Source organism: Phocoena phocoena, chromosome X (genome assembly GCF_963924675.1).
Source record: "Phocoena phocoena chromosome X, mPhoPho1.1, whole genome shotgun sequence".
NCBI lineage: Eukaryota > Metazoa > Chordata > Mammalia > Artiodactyla > Phocoenidae > Phocoena > Phocoena phocoena.
In genome coordinates this window covers 40871503-40892243 of record NC_089240.1, presented here as the reverse complement: position 1 = coordinate 40892243, position 20741 = coordinate 40871503, and the positions used below count along the sequence as shown (strand labels likewise).

At 44.0% G+C, this 20741-nt stretch overlaps 2 protein-coding genes across 3 annotated transcripts in view; one reads left to right on the top strand and one right to left on the bottom strand.

The window, feature by feature from the left end:
* Positions 1-20741, bottom strand: part of CHST7 (carbohydrate sulfotransferase 7) — a 70782-nt gene that overhangs the window by 18148 nt on the left and 31893 nt on the right. The window lies entirely within an intron of this gene.
* Positions 1-20741, top strand: part of SLC9A7 (solute carrier family 9 member A7) — a 140307-nt gene that overhangs the window by 118067 nt on the left and 1499 nt on the right. For both annotated transcript variants that reach the window (XM_065900952.1, XM_065900951.1), the window contains 3 exons: positions 1260-1323; positions 10323-10405; positions 18187-18292. In XM_065900952.1, the coding sequence (XP_065757024.1) occupies positions 1260-1323; positions 10323-10405; positions 18187-18292 (253 nt within the window). The remainder of the gene's footprint in view (positions 1-1259; positions 1324-10322; positions 10406-18186; positions 18293-20741) is intronic.

Below are 20741 nucleotides of genomic sequence, written 5' to 3'. Positions count from 1 at the left end.
CCCCATCCAGGGGGCACGCACCTTGGCTTAGTGCTCGGCAAGCCTGGAGTAAAACAGAGTGGAGGCTGCCAGTATGTCTGTGTTGTCTTCTATTCTTCCTTTCCATTAGTCTCTTTTCTCAAGATATATCCTGGGCATCACAGGCAGAGAAGCGGGAGGGAGAGGAGGAAAAATAAGGCACACATGGGGCTTTGCACATCCACTGTCTGCTCATCGGAGTCAGCACCCTGGTGCCAGACAGCAAATAACACACGTGGTCAAGGCCATTCAGCACCTCTCTTCAAGCTCAAATCAGACCTGCTGAAAGCTGTGTATTCTGTTTGGCTTTTATGATCCCAGCCACTATTTGCAATATTGGAGGAACAAGGAAAGTAGAGAATTTTCCTGGCATCTTTGTCTCCTCCTCCGCTGCCCCATGTTATCCGTGTCATCAGTGCCACAGTTCTCTGCCTTACAATGAGGAAGGTTCAAGGATAAAGAATTAACAGATACATAGGGCAACAGTTGGTATGTTGCTAAGCCAAGTCAGCTTACCCTAGTGCTTTCATGGATTTCGTTATAAGTGGATTGTGCCACCTTGCTTTTTCTTTCTGTCTTCAGTTGCTGATCTCAAACGTGTGAGTTCTCAGGTCATCTGTGCTGCAGGGGGACACATGATATGCATGCTGAAATATTTAGGGGGAGTGTATGGATGTCTGCGACTTTATTTGAATTCATCCAAAAAAATGAGGTGGATGATAGAGAGAGGGCTAGGTATGTAATAAAGAAAATACAGCAAAATGTTAATGGTAGAATCTGGGTGAGGGGTATACAGGTATTCACTATAAATTCTTTCAAAACTTACCTGGATATATGAAACATTCCATAACAAAAGGTTAGGGAATAAAAGCAGGTCAGAGGGGAGTAAGGAAGCAGCAGAGAGGAAGAGGCCTGGGACGGCAGGACCCACCTTTTGCTACCTGGGGCCATCTGGTGCAGGAGGGCAGGCAGACAGTTTGCCCGCTGCTGCCGTTCTCCAGAGGTCTTGCTTAAGGTGTCAGCACACAGGTTGATTGCCCGGCCTACCCCTGGGATCTGGTGTGATGTGTGACCTCTTTCGCACGACTTTTGCATGACAGCCTTTCCCTTCTTTTAGCTAACCACTCCTTCCACCTTGGGAAGATGGTCAGCCTCTTGGCTACTTTGAGCCAGCCTGGCCGCTATGGTCCAAGCTAATACTCTCTGTTTTTCTCCTTGTCTTTCTCTCTGATGACTTACAGAGTTGGTGTTGATCCAGATCAAGACCCACCACCCAACAATGACAGCTTCCAAGTCTTACAAGGGGTAAGTCACAAGAGATGCTTCTTCCCAGGGAGGTGTTATTAAAAATAGCTAAAATTTATTGAACGTTTACTACACGCCAAGCAGTTTACGTGGATTCCCTCATTGTGGTCTTGACAACAACCTTATGAAGTAGGAGCTGTTATCCCCAGTTTACAGATTAGAAGCTGAAGTTTGAGAGTTGAAGTGAGTCATCTAAGGTCAGAGAATTTGAAAATGATGGAGGCAGGATTTGAGTCCAAAGTCCCTGTTCTTAACATATTAAGGGGCCAAAAAGTATGTTTAAGCTGACTCCCTACCTTCCAAGAATGGATATATGGATACATCGGTGATTGGCTTACGGTAACTGGTTCTGGGAAGGAGAGGGATGTGATCAACTCTGCAGCCCAGGGAATCTGAGCAAGAGAGGAGGGACGCTGGGTGACGGCGCGGGCGTAGCAGAGCAGCAGCCCTCAGCCCCATAGGCGATGAAGGTCACAGCAAGGCTAACGGTTAAGGTTTGGGCAGGATTGTGGTGGCAGTGACAGCCTGGAGTGGAAGCTGTAGAAGCAGGTGAGGGCAAGAGCGCTATGGCCGCATCTCGTGTGACAGCAGGGAAGAGCTCCTGCTGCCACAGAGAATTCTGATGGAGACTGGGGTGGGGCGGGGGTGGGGATGGTGGGGGAAGAGGCACGTGCTGGTCCTTGGTTTTGCCATCTGCTCCGGTCACTCTTGCAGCATAATGCACTGCCCCAAACATAGGAAGGAAAGTGAACAACAATTTCGTATCCACATGCATTCTCTAGGTTTGGAAAGGGCACAGTCGGGACAGCTTGCCTTTGCTCCATGAAGAAACCTGGGGGTAACTCAACAGCTGGGAGCTGGAATCATCCAAAGGCTCATTCGCTCATATGTCTGGCACCTGGGCTGGGAGGACTCAGACTAGGACCAGCGACTAGAATGCCTGTGATGGCTTCTCCGTGGCCTCAGGGTATGGGACTTCTTATGTGATGGCTCAGGCTTCCAAAAGCCCCTGTCCCAGCAAGCAGGGTGGAAACTATGTGGCCCTTTCTGGCCTAACCTTGGGAGTCACAGAGCATCACTTCCGTGACTTTCTCTTGGTTACAACAAGTTGCTAGGGCCAGCCCAGATTCAGTGGGAGGAGATAGAGACCATCACCTCTGGATGGGAGGAGCATAAGCGAAGTGGCAGCCATGTTCTAAAGCTGCTGTATCAGCCCTGTTGTGGGGCTGGTGGGCTCATTCTGCCTCCAGGTTTTTGTTTTTTTTTGTTTTTCTTTTTGCTGTACGCGGACCTCTCACTGCTGTGGCCCCTCCAGCTGCGGAGCACAGTCTCCAGACGTGCAGGCCCAGCGGCCACGGCTCACGGGCCCAGCCGCTCCGCGGCACGTGGGATCCTCCTGGACTGGGGCACGAACCCATGTCCCCTGCATCGGCAGGCGGACTCTCAACCACTGCGCCACCAGGGAAGCCCTGCCTCCAGGTTTTGCTCCTTCCCCAGGCCAGCATTTCCTGGGCAGGCAAGGTGGGGGAAGGGAAAGTCACGATAGGAGCAGAGATGTGTTTCCAAAATGTTATTATTTGGCCTTGGGAGTGAAGAACTGTTTTGTTCAGCATACAATACCCAGTGCTGAGCACAGTGCCTGGTCCATGGCGGGGGGGGGGGGGGGGGCTGATCGGTATTTGATGGGAAGATGGGGGAGCGAGAGCAGCACAGGGCATGGGAAGCTTCACTCACCACGTGCATGTGTTGTCCACAAAGCCATGTTGAGTGTTTTTCTTTCAGTCAGCTTTGCATCACACTCGTCATTGCACTTAATCCCAAATCCAGTCTGCACGTCTTAGATTCCCTAGGATCTTCTAAATGACTCCAGCTACCGAATCTGATTTAACACATCTTGCAAAATGTGGTGCCGTGTGGGGCCCAGGGGTGCCACCACAGCTTTCTCTGAGGGTGGTTACAGCCTGATGAGCCATTCTTGGGTTGATGCCCCTTAAGGGACACAAAGCCCTGACCTCTGAAAGTTCTAGGCATTTTGGGAAGAGCTTTCAGTGAGCTTCACTTAGAGATTTGGTGCCCACTTTAATGGTGCTCCAGAAGACCTTTGTGGCTATATTAGAATTGGCCATTGTGCCAGTTGGGAACATGTGGCTTCAATGAGAAGCTCTTTTTGAAAAGTTGCTATTTGACTTGAGCTTTGATTAAGGACTTTAGAAAACAGGGGTTCAGGAACTGTGCACCTGGCAGCCAATTTAGAGTCTGACAGTTTGGGTTCCCCCAAACTGGGATCTGAGGAAACCTGGGTGAAATTCATGATGGACATCCTCATTTCACCGAAGGGAAAATAATGGCTCTGGTAGGATACACATCCTCCATAGACCTGTGGCCTGTCAAGTTAATTTTGTAAGAAAAACAGGTCACTGCCAGGTGGATATCAAGGGTTTGGGGCAATTTCATCTTGACAGTTCCAAGTTGGTCAACATCGACCCCCTCCCCCCGGCCATTTTGCTGTTTTCCATTGCTCCTGCCTCTGGACTCAAGCATCTGTGAAAGGAAATACATGAAATGGTTTGGTTGGTTTCATGTAGCTGAACTTACTATGTCTCAGAGACAGTGGGCTTGTAACTAGACTTCGTAAGAAACATGCTGTGGAAATGTTTGAAAAGCAGTGGGTCCTAAATGCTAAGGGTTCTGGCAGTGCATTTAGTCCATGCAGTGATAGTTAAGGTAGCGCCCCCAGCCTCAGGCAGGGCCAACATTGGAAACCGCCCTTTGGGCCAATTTTGACCAGGCAGGTGGTAGCCACTTCCGCTGCACTCCCAGTGGCGCCCCTTTGGCCGGCCCTGGTCAGGAGCTGTGTCACACCTTTGCTTTAACCGCCCTCCTTCCAAACCTCATACGCAGTCGTGCAGAGGGCCCTCAAAGGCAGTTTTGTTGGCATTTTGAAAGTCTTTCAAGATTGCTGTCAGAGGGAAGAGATATGGGAACATATGTATATGTATAACTGATTCACTTTGTTATAAAGGAGAAACTAACACACCACTGTAAAGCAATTATACTCCAATAAAGATGTTAAAAAAAAAAAAAAAGATTGCTGTCAGACTGGGAAAAAAAAGACGAACTTCAAGTTCAGTTCTTCGGGACACCTTCTGAAAAATGACTCATGCCCTCATGCAGAAAGGGCCTCATTTTTCCAAGTCCTTCTGACCTGACTTGATCCAGTAAGCCATTAACAACAGGGCTGGGAGCACTCAGTGGTCATGAGAAACCAGTAAAACAGAGAACTAAATGGGCTTCTCAGTTTTGGGTGAAACCCTGGGTTCCTTGCAGCTTCCGCTGAAATGGATCCAGGTCACATGCTCAATGTTGCCATGAAACTGAAATCAGAGGTGGGGGAAGTCCAGATGTTTGTTCCCCATCTTGCTAAAAGCAAACAAACAAACCAAAAAGTGATATTTGATGGGAAAGCACAATTTATAAGGAGCACGATTTTCCTCACCGGTCCTAGAAGCCCAAGGTTATAAACAGAGTCATGGCTACAGAGCCACAGAATATTAGCTCATGTGGGCGAAAGAAGGGAGCTGTTGGCCAGAACTTTTGGCTCTATGTGAGGGAAGCATAAGAATATCGTGGATAGACTTCAGCTTCATGTCCCTGGCAAGTTTGACTCATTACAACAAAACAAAACAAAAGACTCAGCTGCTTTGTTTCTGTGGAGGTCTTGGTGACTTTGCAACCAAAACAAAAACAAGCCCAGCTGGAGGCAAGCTGCCTGGTCCTGGGGGTGGCCTCCCAACCCATTCAATGGGGCATTTTTCATGCCAGATGCAGCTGAGATTTATGTTGGCCGGACACGCAGACACATCATTCACTTCCTTCCCCAAGTTTACAGAAGCGCACTCATTGATGAGGCCGCTTTGGAGTAGGCAGGAACACGAATCTGAATGTATCCCGCCTCTGTCATCTCAGCAGGACAAGGTCACAAGCAGGATATTAGTGGAACGTGGGGGAAGGGAACCACTGTGCTCGTGGTGTGTGTGTGTGTGTGTGTACCTGAAAACTGCAGAAACTCAGCTGTTTATAGTCGCATTCACATATACCTTTCTGGGCAAGTTGGATTTGTTTGTTCCTGAGTCCTCCCCCAGTTTCCTTCCAGGCTAAAATCTGACATCCAGTCCCTTAAATCTTTAACTTCAAACAGTTGCTGAAGTGCCTTTCCTCAGATTACTACTCTCTGACTGCCTTCCCCACCACACTTTTTTGTTTTTCTGATGGCCTCCCTTGGCCCCTGATTTCCCTTTCTGCTATTCTTTTTTTTTTGTCTTAGAAGTTCAAAATTAACATTTATTCATTCATTTGACAAATATTTATGGAGCATCTGTTATATTTCAAACATTCTTGCAGGCCCTGGGAATACATTTGCAAACACGACAGATGAATCTCTGTCCTTAAGGGCTTGGTGACAATGTGATGAAGGATAAGGGTGGAGGGTGGCAGAGGTGAGATGGTGGAGGGCCTTGTCCGCTTCTCCAAGAGGGACCGTGAACCTGCCCCCCTGCTGTTCCGAGTGTCCCCGTGGACAGCAGCCTGGGCATCACCCGAGAGCTCGTTAGAAATGCAGACTCTCAGGCCCCACCTGAACCCACAGAATCAGAATGTTCACTTTAACAGGGTGCCCAGGAGGGTTGTGTGCACTTTACAATTTGAGAAGCCCTGGTGGAGGCAGTGTGGAGCTCTTAATTCCCTGTTTTTAAACCCTGTGTTACCCGCTTCTGAGAAATCTTGGCCCCATCATCCCAGGGACATGAGAAAGACCCAAATCGGGTTGCATCAATTATGTACTCTTGTGCTCTGCATTAGTTTCATATCGTTGCTGTAACAAATTACCACAAACTCAGTGGCTTAAAACAACACAGTCTTATAGTTCTGTAGGTCAGAAGTCTGGTGGGTTCTACTGGTTTCTCTCTTTTAGGTCTCTTAAGGCCAAAATCACGGTGTCAGTGCGGTTGGGCTCTGGGGGAGAAGCCACTTCCAGTCTCCTTCAGGTTGTTGGTAGAATTCCCTTCCATGTGCTTGTAGGACTGAGGTCCTCTTTCCTTGCTGGCCATTGGCCGGGAGTCAAGCTCAGGACCTAGAAGCACCCGCATTTCCTGGCTCTTGACCCCCTCCACTTCCAACTATGAAAACTTCATACCCTGAATCTCTCCTGCCTCTTCTCCCACCGCATCTCTCTGACTCTCTTGCCCGCCTTGTCCACTTTTCAGGGCCCATGTGATTATACTGGGCCTACCTGGAAAACCTTAAGTCCACCCACAAAGCCCCTTTAGCCGTGTAACGTTAACAGACTCAGGCTCCAGGGATTAGGATGTAGAAATCTTTGGGGGGCAGGGGCAGTATTCTGCTCCATCTCTGAAAAAAAAATAAGCTGTTCTCATTATTGTAATGACCTTAACATAAAAAATACATCTCTTAACAATTAGAATGGAATGAAATATAACTCTACCCAGAAATCATTATTCATTAGTTCTAGAAAAATTATTTCAAAATAGGACCTTTTTGCCACTCCCCAGGTCTTCAATCTGCTTTCTTTTTCTTCACCCCATATGTATCTGTCTGTCTGTCTCCCCCTCTGGAAATGTGCTCCTCAAGTGGCAGGTGCTGGGTCTCATTCCTCTTTGTGTTTCCAGCACCCAGCATGGTACTTGGCACACAGTAGGTGCTTAATGAATGCAGGAGAAATAGCCATTCATTGTTTCATGCTCAAAAATTGGTGATAAGCAGAGCTAGTGGTATTTATTTTCCTGAAGGGGCTTCTCTATTAACAATTTCAGTAAAATGTTTTAAAATCCCTTGTGTAACTCATAAGGACAGAGAGCAGAATGGTGGTTACCAGGGGCTGGGGGATGGGGGAGGGGGAGATTTGGGGAGATGTTTAAGGGTACAAACTTGCAACTAGTAGATAAACAAGTTCTGGAGAGCTAATGTACAGCATAGTGAATGTAGTCAACAATACTATATTATAAACTATAAAGTTGCTAAGAGACTAGATCTTAATTGTGCTCACCACAAAATAGAAATGGTAATTATGTGACAGGATAGAGGCATTAGCTAACCTACGGTGGTAATCAAACTGCAATATATAAACATACCAAACCAACACTGGTGTACACCTTAAACACACGCAATGTTATATGTCGATTATGTCTCAATTTAAACTTGCCCAGAGTCACACAGCAGGGCGAAGGCACAGTCAGGAGTAGAGCTAGGACTTGGGCCCAGGTAGTCTGTTGAGAAAGCCTGTGATGGTTACACCTACGCCTCTTGGAGCACTCCATTGCCTTTGAAACATTTCTCAGAGATGCCATCCTTGTGCACAGCCTTGAAAGATGAATAGGGATCAGCCAGGTAGGTGTTGTGGGTGGAAGAAGGTGAGAATATGCAAGGGTGTTCTGGATTCTAGAAGCAGCCTGAACTAAAGACATGGGGGTGTGAACTGTCCTGGTGGGGATGGAGGTTTTGAGGAGGGTGTGGTGGGAGAGCCAAGTCCCCACTTTTCCTCTGGGCAGCCCAGGCAGGCGGCCCACCTACTGTAGGATCACCTGCACCCACACCGACCCCTGCTTGGAGCCCGCAGGAAAGGCCGGCTGGCTTGTGAATGGTAGCCGCCCAAATCATGCTAGGAAGCAGTTGTTGGTTGTCTTCTGGGTCAGCTTAAAAAAATCAGTCCTGTTCCACAGACCCTCCCCGATTTCCCCAAAGCCTCTATATGTGGATTTATCCAAGTTCTTCCTGTACATAATCATGCTTCTTGCCCCATCTCTTAGAATAAGAAGTTGTTTAACACCCCCGTTACAGAGTTGCACTTTTTATTTGCCCTGAATTTGTAACCCTTCAGGGTTGGCTCTTAGTGTCTTACATTTCTAAGGTCGCTTTATCTTATTTGTGGACTGTAGGCATATCTCTTTGTAGCCTGAGAAGACCTTTTCTTAATTTGCCTTCAAAAAAAAAGCCTTTCCCTTGCTTTACTCATTTTCATTGTCCCTCTTGGGGCTTATATAGGTCAGTCTCCTGTAGCCTCCTTAAGGTGAGATGGCAAGAACTTAAGTGTTGCAGGTGATGAGAATGCACTGTGATTTGATAATGCAGAGGTTAGGATGACAGAATAGGGGTTTGCCATTTTTATTGTTATTTTAGTGGAAGAGCAGACAAGTGACTTTGGGGAACTTGTCTTATGCCCAATGGTTTATAGCATCCTTCCAGAAGATGTTTATCATCTTGCTAGTTTTTTCTTTAGTAAGATTCTACAGACACTTAGAACCAAGAGCTTGGAGCCTATCACTTTATAAAGAAGCATTTAATTTTTTTCGTAAAACGGTCATCTCTCAAAAAAGTCATCTACCACTTTTCCACTCTGTCGTGTGGCATTTTGAAATCTCCCTAGAGTTGTCATTGGGCTAGCAATTAATTACCTGAAGGAATGATTGTTATCTGCAAATAGAGACATTTCTGTGCCCCCTTTTCCCTATGTGATTTATTAAAATGTGAAATAAAGTTGGTCTCTGGGGTCTCTCCTTTTTATTTCCTCATCCACAGAAGGGCCCATTTAACTAAGCCATTTGCAGATATGTCACTAAACATTCCTCAAATACCGTGGGGGACCCTGTTTTTAAAAGTCATCTTTGCCGTTGGAAATATTAGGAATTTAAATAGTGCTTGCTAACTTCCCTCCCTATGCTTGTCTGTATCTTCTTACCTTCTCAGAGATTTCTGACTCATTCTTGGCATCTCTACTACAGGTAGAATTTACACCCACCGAGATTTGGAACTACATACTTGTAATCGTTGACTCAACTTTTATTTGGTTATTCTTTTTTTTTTTTTTTTTTTTTGCGGTACGCGGGCCTCTCACTGTTGTGGCCTCTCCCGTTGCGGAGCACAGGCTCCGGACGCGCAGGCTCAGCGGCCATGGCTCACGGGCCCAGTTGCTCCGCGGCATGTGGGATCTTCCCAGACCAGGGCACGAACCCGTGTCCCCTGCATTGGCAGGCGGACTCTCAACCACTGCGCCACCAGGGAAGCCCTATTTGGTTATTCTTGATTGCCCCTTACTTGTAGAGCTGCCTCTCCCTAGAACATTCAAGAGGAGGATGATAATAATGGCTGCGCTTCACAAGCAGCCTGTACTTTCAGAGCTTGTCATCCAGCAACATAGAACCCCAGCACTGCCCTCAGACTGCTGCCATCAGTCCACTTTTTAATATTAATTGTGCTGCTTATACTACTCACACAGAACAGATTTCCTAAACCACAAATGAATGTTTGATTGTGCCAGTTACTTTGAAAATGAAATGATGGGGATGTTTGAGTTGGAAAGACATGAGAGGAGTAGTAAAGGAACGTACTACTTGAGGGCAGAGACAATAACAGAGATGCTGATTCTGGCTCCCTTTCCCCTGCCCACCACCCCCCCCCTTCCTAAAGCTGGGAGGGCAAGTTACTAACTGCCTGGAACACAATGCAGGTGCCTGGGTAAGGACCCCAAAGAGCCCTTGGCTGGTTTGTCAGGAAACTCAACCAAGCGTGATTTCCCCAGGCCAGCTGTGGGGGACCTGGAAAGTTGGTTTTACAGATGCTTTCTTTAATCTTCTCTATAAATCAATTTTGGCCTGTTAGGATCTAGATACTTTAGGGTAATTAACCTGCTAAAAGGCACTCTGAGGAAAATTACAGTAAAAATGCCAAAAGAAATTTTGTACTACATTGAGTTGGTCTACTCTCAGACATAACCAAGCCTGTTTCTTTGGGGATTGATTTGTCTACCTTTTGGACTTACTTGATTTCTTTTAAAATATTACCTCCTGATAAATCTTTGAAATTTTGGTGATACAGGATGTTTGACTCTGAGCTCAAAATCTCTAAAGGTTATGGTTAAAAGGGAAGCTTTTGCCCCTATTTCAATCCCTTTTCTGCAACTAAGTATCTTTCTTCTTGTTTGTTCCTAGGATGGTCCAGATACTGCCAGAGGAAACCGGACAAAGCAGGAGAGTGCATGGCTATTCAGGCTGTGGTACAGCTTTGACCACAAGTATCCTTTTAAGAGGATTCCCTGTATTTGTGCAACATCAATGATGAAATCCTCTTGTTGAGTTGTCAGTGAATGACTTCTGATGAGCAAGGAAAGATGTGTGCTTGCTGCTACAGGTGTAGTCAGTCCTCTCTTGGGACACATGCAATGATCATTCAACCACAGGCAGTCATAACTAGCATCTCTCTGGCCAAGAAGAATGTTTGCACATCATTAGGGTAGTCAGTCCACAGCCTGGTAGACTCACGTGGCACTTCAGAGCTTTGTGTCCAAGGGAAATATGCCTGTGTAGGTGAATTAGTTAAAATTCCACTTGAACCATGCTGTGGTCAGGAAGGGAAGTGGAGGTTGGCCAGTTAATCCGTGTGGAGAGGATGATTCCTATTGGCTTAACCGAGTCTGGCCAGGTCTGATCCTGGCCTTAACTGGACCACATGCAAGGCAGACTCTGTTCTAGTAGATTCACTTGGCCCCAGGTGAAAAATTAAAAACCAAAAAGTTACACTTTCATGGTTTCTTAGGTTGACATAGCGGTCAAATGGGTAGGTAGCTTATATATGGTCTTTGGAGACTTTGAAAGTGTTTAAAATTTTTTTATTGACGTAAAGAATACATATAGGAAAGTACATAAATCATAATTGCTCTGCGAGTTATTGCAAAATAAGTACACTCAATACCAAACGGGTCACGAAACACAAAATTACCAGTTCCCCTCATGCCGTAACCCAATTACTGCCCCTTTCTCCTCCCCAAACATAACCACTCTCCTGACTTCTAGCAACACTTAATAATATTACCTGTTTCTGAACTTCATATAAGTGTGATTATAGAGTGTTTATATTTTAGTATCTGGTTTGTTTGGCTTGACATTATTTGTGTGATTCATCCATGTTGTAGCTCTAGTTCATCTATTTTCATTGCTGTATAGTATTTCATTGTATGACTATATCATAATTTATTTATCATCCTGTTGATGAACATGTAGATTGTTTCTAATTTGGAGCTATGATGAAAAATACCGCCATGAACATTCTTATACATGTCTTTGGTGCATGTTTACATACATTTTTGTTGGGAATATACCCAGGAGTGAAATTGCTGAGTCATAGGACATGCAAAGGTTCAACTTTAGAAGATGATGTCAAACAGTTTTATAAAATGGTGGTACCACTTTTCACACTTACCTCTAGCGTATGAGAGTTCCATTTGCTCCACATCCTCACTGACGGTTGGTATTGCCAGTCTTGTTAATTTTAGCCCTTCTAGTGGATTTATAGTGGTATTTCATTGTGGGTTTTTTTAATGGAAGTATAGTTGATTTACATATTATATTAGTTTCAGGTGTACAACACAGTGATTCAATATTTTTATAGATTATACTCCTTTGTGGTTTTAATTTGCATTTACCTAGTGACTAATGAGGTTGAGCACCTTACCATATATTTACTGGCCCTTTGGTATGTTCCTTTGTGAAGTGCCTGTTCAAGTCTCTTGCCCACTTTTCTCTTGGGTCATTGGCCTTTTTATTACCGATTTTAAGAGTTCCTTTGTATTCTAGATATTAGTATTTTGCTAGTTATATGTGATAAAAAGTATCTTCTCTACTTGTGACTTGCCTTTTCACTTTTAGATAGAATATTTTGATGAACAAAAGGTCCAATCCAATTTCTTGATCTTATCTGTTCTGGTTATTATTGTTTGTGTTCTGTTTTAGAAATCTTTGTCTACTCCAAAGTCATAAAGCCAATTTCCTATGATATCTTCTAGGAGCTTTATTGTTTACCTTCTGTACATCTGTGTTTGTTTTTTTTTAAAATAAGTGACAGACATGAGCAATGAAAAAGTATAGAGAAAATTTGAGATGCTCTAGATGAGGTTATCATCTTTCATCTTTCAGAGGTGATTTACCTTACATCTGGTCAGTGGCAAGTTTAGGGGAATGAGCAATTCCAGATCACTTTAATCCAATCAGGAATAAAGGTGATATGAATCTGGGCTTCAGTTCCTGTGAGGGTTAGTCTGTTTTCTGTGTGCCCTTTCTTCTAGGGTTCCAACCTAGAGCCTAGAGTATTTATGTAGACTTCCTCAGAAGACCCTGGACTCCAGTTTTTGTCAGATTCACTCTGTTTTTGTGAGTCTGCCAGATGCTCTGCTTAGCTTCTCAGGTGCTTTTAGGGAAAACGTGGCTCACCGTGTGCAGGGCTCACCTCTTGGATTTCCTTTTCCAGACTCTGGCCCTCTTCACTGCCATAGTAGCTTTCTGATGCCATTAAGCAGAAAATTTTGTTGTGTTTTATTTTCCCAGCTTTTCTAGTTAGCCTCAGTTGAAAAGATGGTTCAAATTACCTTGTTTGCTATTAACTAAAATAGAACCCCCCAGGGATTTTTTTAAGTTATATGAACTTTGTCTACATTGTAATTCAGAATGCATGTTACTCACTGGGCTTGGAAAGGATGTAGAGAAAATTGGAGAGAGTTCACAGGAGAGTGACAAAATGCTCAAGTGATAGATCATTTGGACAGTAAATGAATAAGGAAACATTGGGCTTGAACTACATTTTAGACTAAATGACATTTAGGCATATGCAGAACATTCCATCCAACAACAGAATACACATTCTCCTCAAGTGCACATGGAACATTCTCCAGGATAGATCATATGTTGGGTCACAAAACAAGTCTTAGCAAATTTATGAAAATTGAAATCATACCAAGTATCTTTTCCGACCACAATAGTATGAAACTAGAAATCAGTAACTGGAGAAAAACTGGAAAGTTCACAAATATGTGGACATTAAACAACACACTCCTAAACAATCAATGGGTCAATGGAGAAATCAGAAGAGAAATTTAAAAATTATCTTGAGACTAATGAAAATGGAAACACAACACAGGAAAACTTATGGGATGCAACAAAAGCAGTTTTGAGAGGGAAGTTCATAGTGATAAGTGATACATTAAGTGATACATTAAGAAAAAAGAAAGATCTCAAACAACCTAACTTTACTCCTCAAGGAACTAGAAAAAGAAGAACGAAGCCCAAAATTAGTAGAAGGAAGGAAATAACAAAGGCCAGAGCAGAAATAAATAAAATAGAGACTCAGAAAACAATAGAAAAGATCAACGAAACTAAGAGTTGGTTTTTTGAAAAGATGAACAAAATTGATAAGCGTTTAGTTAGACTAAGAAAAAGAGAAGACTCAAATAAATAACATCAAATGAAAGAGGAGACATTACAACTAATACCACAGAAATATATAGGCTCATAAGAGACTACTGTGAACAATTATTCACCAAAAATCGTATACCCTAAAAGAAATGGATAAATTCCTAGAAACATGCAACTTACCAAGACTGGATCATGAAGAAATAGAAAATCTGAACAGACCAATACAAGCAAGGACATTGAATTAGTAATTAAAAACCTCACAGCAAAGAAAAGCCCAGGACTATATGGCTTCACTGGTGAATTCTACCAACGATTTAAAGAAGAATTAATCCGGGAATTCCCTGGAGGTCCAGTGGTTAGGACTCTGGGCTCTCACTGCCGAGGACCCAGGTTCAATCCCTGGTGGGGGAACTAAGATCCCACAAGCCATGCAGTGCAGCCAAAAAAAAGAAAAAAGAAAAAAAAGAATTAACCCTTCTTAAACTCTTCCAAAAAATTGAAGATGGGGGAATACTCCCAAATTCATTTTTTGAGGCCAGCATGGCCCTGATATTAAAGCCCACCAAGGACACTACAAGAAAAGAAAATTACAAGCCAGTATCCCTGGTGAACATAGATGTAAAAATCTTCAACAAAATACTAAAAATCTGAATTCTATAGCACATTAAAAGGATCAGACATCGTAATCAAGTGGGGTTTATCCCTGGGGGATGCCACATAATCAATGTGAACACCACAGTAACAAAATAAAAATCACGTGATCGTCTCAATAGATGCAGAAAAAGCATTTGACAAAATCCAGCATTCTCTTATGATAAAAACTCTCAACAAATTAGGTATAGATGGAATGTACCTCAACATAATAAATGCCACATATGACAAACCCACAGCTAACATGATACTCAATGGTGAAAAGCTGAAAGCTTTTCCTGTCAGATCTGGAGCAAGGCAAGGGTGTACACTCTTGCCACGTCTATTCAACACAGTACTGGAAATCCTAACCAGAGCAGTTAGGCAAGAAAAAGAAATAAAAGGCATACAAATCAGAAAGGTAGAAGTAAAATTGTCTCTGCAGATGACATGATCTCACATATAGAAAACCCTAAAGATTCTACCAAGAAATTGCTTGAAGCTTTTAAACTAAATCACTAAAGTTACAGGAGATAATATCAGCATACAAAAATCAGTTGCATTTCTATATACTAACAATGAACTATCCAAAAAAGAAATTAAGAAAACAAATCCATTACAGTAGCATCAAAAACAATAAAATAGGGCTTCCCCAGTGGCGCAGTGGTTGAGAGTCCGCCTGCCGATGCAGGGGACACAGGTTCATGCCCTGATCCGGGAAAATCCCACATGCCGCGGAGCAGCTGGGCCCGTGAGCCATGGCCGCTGAGCCTGTGCGTCCGGAGCCTGTGCTCTGCAACGGGAGAGACCACAGCAGTGAGAGGCCCATGTACCGCAAAAAGCAAAAAAAAAAAAAGAATAAAATACTTAGGAATAAATTTAACCAAGGAGTGAAGATCTATATACTGAAAATTAAAGAACATTGACAAAAGAAATTGAAGAAGAAACAAGTAAACAGAAAGATACCTGTGTTCATGGATTGGAAGAATTAATATTGTTAAAATGTCCACACTGCCGAAAGCGACCTACAGGATCAGTAAAATCTCTACCAAAACTCCGATGGTATTTTTCACAGAAAAAGAAAAACCATCCTAAAATTTGTATGGAACCACGAAAGAACCTAAATAGCTAAAGCCATCTTGAGGGAAAAGAACAGAGGTGGAGGCATCACACTTCCTGATTTCAAATTATATTACAAAGGTACCGTAATCAAAAAAGTATGGCATTGGCATAAAAACAGACACACAGATCAAAGGAACAGAATAAAAGTCCAGAAATAAACCCTTGCATATAGAGTCAAGACCAACATGCCAAGGAAACACAATGGGGAAAGGGAAGTCTCTTTAATAAATGGTGTTAGGAAAACTGGACAGCCACATGCAAAAGAATGAAACTGGACCTCATCTTATACCGCTCATAAAAATCAACTCAAAATGGATTAAAAACTTAAATGTAAGACCTGAAACCATAAAACTCCTAGATGAAAACAGAGGGGAAAAGCTCCTTGACATTGGTCTTGGCCCTGATTTTTTGTTGTTGTTGTTGTGTTTGACACCAAAAGCGCAGGCAACAAAAGCAAAAATAAACACGTGTAAAATTTTTTACATCAAACTAAAAAATTTCTGCAAAGCAAAGGAAACCATCAACAAAATGAAAGTCCTAGGATGAAAAAGAGTTTTCTGAGCTTAGAATTCTATACCCAAACTGTTAATCAAAAATGAGCAGGGCTTCCCTGGTGGCGCAGTAGTTGCGAGTCCGCCTGCCAATGCAGGCAGCGCGGGTTCGTGCCCCGGTCCAGGAGGATCCCACGTGCCGCGGAGTGGCTGGGCCCGTGAGCCATGGCTGCTGAGCCTATGTGTCCGGAGCCTGTGCTCCGCAAAAAAAAAAAAAAAAAAAAGGAGGGTGGCTTTCAGACATGCAAGAATTCAGAAAGTTTAGCACCGTGCAGACTCTAAGAAGGGGGGAAAATAACATAAGGATTAAACGAAACAAAATCCAACTAAGGGGACAGTGATTTGTTATAACCCAGAAGAAGTGAACAAGATCAAAGAGAAATTAAAAGAAGATCTTTTTTTTTTTTTGCAAGATACTCAAATGTTCTTTTCTAACAAAGTTTAAATGACATTGTATTACATTTCCTTTAATAGTATTCCAACCACTCTGCTTGGTTACAGTGAATAATATTCATAAATTACATTATTACAAGTGCTGCTTACTGGTCTTTAACATTAGGCTCAATCCATAGACAAAGCAGATATTTGCTTATTAGTTACAGAATGCAAATGTTATATATCTACAGTATAAAATTAATTATAAATAAAAATTAGAAAGGAAAAAAATTGAAAATAGGCAGGAATGTAAATGAATTAAATTTACCATCCTTCATAAGAGGGAGCTAAAAGCTGACTACAGTTTATAAATCAGGAAATAGGCGAAAAAAACTGTATTCTATAAAGCTGTAATGGTAAATTACCAGAGAGACTGGGTGGGAGGGAGGCTTGATATTTCAATTTTGCCCTTCCAACAATCTGAATATTTAAAATCTATCTGTAAATATTTTTTCTCTTTTAAAGAAGTTGTTAGAGGGCCTTCTGTATTTGAGAAGAGCGAGCTTGTCTTTGAACTGCCCAAGACGGAACTAAAAGGTAGCCTCTGGGTTCACCGGAACTCTTTTGTATTAGTCATTCTGCAAATCCAGCTGCTGTCAGCTTCTGAGCTGAAGACACAAGGAAACTGATAGGCCTGTAGGGGCTGTTTCTAGGAATGAGGACAGCAGTCAGAGGGGGCTTGTTCTGCTTGTAGAGTCCCAGCAGAGCCCGCACATCCTCCTTTGATGAGTAATTCCCAGTCAGAATTTTACCCAGGGCTCACCCTTCCATCTCCTTCTGTAGAGAAGCCTTTTCTCTCTCATGCTGCTCTGAATGAAGACAGGAAGTGATGGTGCTCGGAGCAGTCATCAGCTTGGGTACAGACAGCTGTGACTCCTTCTCACCTGCCTTTAAAGTCTCTCGGCCTTTCCTGCATTTGAGGTGGCCCTGTAGGTCTCCACCTTTTCCATATTGCTTTGGCTCTGGGTATCAGAAATGGTCCCAGCTCCATCGTAATGTGACACAGGGCTGCACATTTGCCAGCACAAATATCCGTAGATTGGCAAACCCTGAGCCGGTCTCCACAGAACAGTTGACCTTCATGTTAGAACAGGGGGCTCAATTGAGGGCAGGTTTGCTTCTCAGGGGACACTGGGCCGTGTCAGGAGACATTTTTGTTGTCACACCTGAGGGAAGTGTTGGGGGTACTCTAGTGGGTAGAGGCCAGAGATGCTGCTAGGCATCCTACAACGCAGGACAGCCCCCTACGACAAAGGGTGATCTGGCCCACGATGCCACTAGTGTCGAGGTGGAGAAACTGTGTTGGAGAGTCTGGGAGAGAGGCAGCAGGTAGAGGGAAGAGTAGTCCTGTATGGGAAGGTGGGAGGTTGAGGTCTGAGTGACCTTCGTGAAACCGTTTTGCCTTTTGCCGAGTCCTCTCAGGTCCACCTCGAACATTTCCACCATGTGACATCTGGGGGGAGGGGACCCAGGGGCTGTAACATCTCCACTCCAGCTACACGATTTCCTGTTTCCAAAACATGAGCTGGTTGTGTGTCAAAAGCTAGAAGGCTGATCAAAACCAAAATTCTCATTCAGCATAACAAAGAAGGCAGAAGGGTGTTCTAATTAATCAGATATTCTTTTTAACTGAAAATGAGGAACCGCCAACCTGAAAGTTAACAGGTAACATTTAAGGCTGTTGGGGCATAGTTTAATCTTGGATTCAGACTGTTGCAGACTACAGGTACTTTCTGTATTGTACTGGTAAAATGGGGGAAAAGAGGCTTTTGGGGGATAGAATGCCAGATGATTTACTCTTTGGGATTTCTAAACACATTTTGTTGGGTGTGTGTTTTCTTTGCAGGCACTTTTCCTTAATTCTCTTTTTAAAGTTACTTGAAGCCCATCCTCACACACAGTGGCCCCCCATTAACCACCACTCTCCCAGCCTGGTGTGGCTTGCTCGCTCGATGTCTGACCAGTCCCCAGGTGTACGACGTAAGTACAGCATGGCCAGGTTGCCATGGTAACACTGCAGTTCTTCTATGGCCTTTGCTTTGAATTTCTACCAAACGTGACAGAGAACAGCATCAATGTCTCCTTCTCTTAAAGATAGTTGAGGCTTCCAGCCTCCCCAGCCCCTCCCCATATACAAATGGAATTCCCGTGCCACCTCTGATAAATTGTTTTTAAATTACAAAAAATGGGTCAGATGCCAAGAACACCATTTCCTTAGAACTGCTCCCGGTTTTGTAAAGTGATTTTTAATGCTTATGGTGAGTTTTTAGTGGAATATGAGCCTAGGTAATAATGCCAATTACCTTTCCTTTTATGTTGGAAGGATACAGACCAATAGATTAAAAAGTTACTTTTATAATTTCCCATCCCATTTTATTTAATAAATCTGTCTTATTTTGAATGCTAAATAGTTTGCTCAGTTTGGACCTCTGTGTAAAGTGACAGTGTGGGCCATTTGGATGTGTTTTATCATCAGAAACAAAGGGTAGTGACTCGGCATCCTCACTTCTCCCGCTAAAGAAGCTCCAACTGATTACACTGTTTGATTTTGTTTCACTGGGCTTACGTGTTTCTTTGCCTTCTAGCTCTAGTCTCCTTTAACCAATTTCTAAAGCCTTCCTTCTTACTTAGGTTTTACAAGGGTCACTTTTCATGTCTCTGTAATAGTAAAGTAACTAACCCACTATGAAAACTTTATAAAAACCTTACCTAATCGGAAGCTTACCAACTATTCCTCACACATCAGTTAGGGGTATCTGGCCTACCTTGAACTCAGCATAAACTCAATATACTTCCAGGGACTTAAATTGAAAGTGCTCCCCTGACCACTTCCAGAGCCTGCCCAAGGTTTGCTTCCTGGAGTAATGTTTGGGCTGTGGACTTCCCACAGCCAACCCAAGATGCGGTGACTTGGGCTACAGGCAAGAACCACCCTCTATTCTGCCGTTACTGCCTTGGGCTGGGGTCCTGACTGGGGTCCCAGCCACCTCCAGACACGGAGAGGCCTGCTGCTGAGAGAGTGAGAGCAGAGAGTCTTTGGAAGTTTAACTGAGGAAGCCAGAGGTGAGAGAATGGAGGGGGCTCCATGTGGAGTCTAGTGCCGGGTGAGGGCATCAGATGAGCCATTCTCTGGGCTGTTTGACACACTTTTGGGTGGGCCCCCCCCATCACCTGTAGGGCGTTTTATACTTCACCAGGATTCTTTGGGAGATATGGAAGATGTTCGTTATTCCTCATTTCCACTAACTGTAAATGAAATTTAGGTTTGAGAACCGCCTAGAAAACAGTGTTCTTCCACCTAACGAAAATGATCTGTGGATATTTAAATGCACACATTCCCACGACACTCTTGCTTGCAGGTGTTTGCAGGGTTATTTCACTCCATTTCCATAGCAGCCCTCACTGGACAGCTAGTTATGTAATTACACAAACCTTCAGCTGAACAAAACTTTTGTCAATCCTGTCATCTGGAATTCAAGGGTGTGGGATAGTTTTGTCGTCAGCATAGAACATTCCTTAAGCTTCCATCTGGAAATCCCTCTCCACTGGGTTTTACTACGTCCTTGTTTCTGAGTGACCTTTCCTGGGGTACTATTTGTCTGGGCTTGTGAGTTTCATCATGGAATGGGACAATATCCAGTCTTGTTTTCTCCTGTCAGTGAATTGTGGCCCTGCTTCCCACTGCGAGGGGTCAGAGTGGGCCACGCCGGAGCTTCCATCTGGAGGTTCCTCTGTGCTGCTGGGGAGGGAGGGGCTTGGCTCCATTTGCAGAATTCCCCGCACATGCAGTTGTTCTGTATTCCTCTGTGTCCCCGTGTGGCTCCTAACCTCGAAACAGCAAAATACGTGCCAGGAGAGTCTTCTCCTGAACATTGGGAGCTAAGGAGCCCTGGGAGAGAGATTTTGACAGAGATGAACAAAAACATTACTTAGCACATGTATGAACAGGAGAAATGGAACGTGCTAAAGCAGGGAACATGATGTCATCTGTTGTTAAGAAAACCATCATGGAGCAGATGGAGTTTCAGGACTTTCAGAACTACTAATGGGGAGGAGGAAATTGGGGAGTTTGGAGTGAGCTTTAGAATTATGCTCTGCCCGAGTCAAGGATGTTTATTGAACTGTATGTTTGCTCCCTGCCTCATTCCGGTGAGGGATGGAGGCAGCGATCAAGAGGACTTGCGTGCTTGCCTGTTAAAAAAGTCGGAGCCCTGATTAAGTGGAGTCGCACTGTGGAGAGTGGAGAAGCCGACGTCACTGAGAAACAATGCAGAAAACAAGCATGTGCTTGTCACTCTTACGTGCCCAGAGATGGGCCAGAACCCACGGGTCCTCCCTAGGTCAGTGCATTTAACAGGCGTTGATCTAGCACCTCCTAAGAGGTCAGCAGCGCAAGCAAGGGCGCCGGGAAGAGGAGGAGATCACTGCT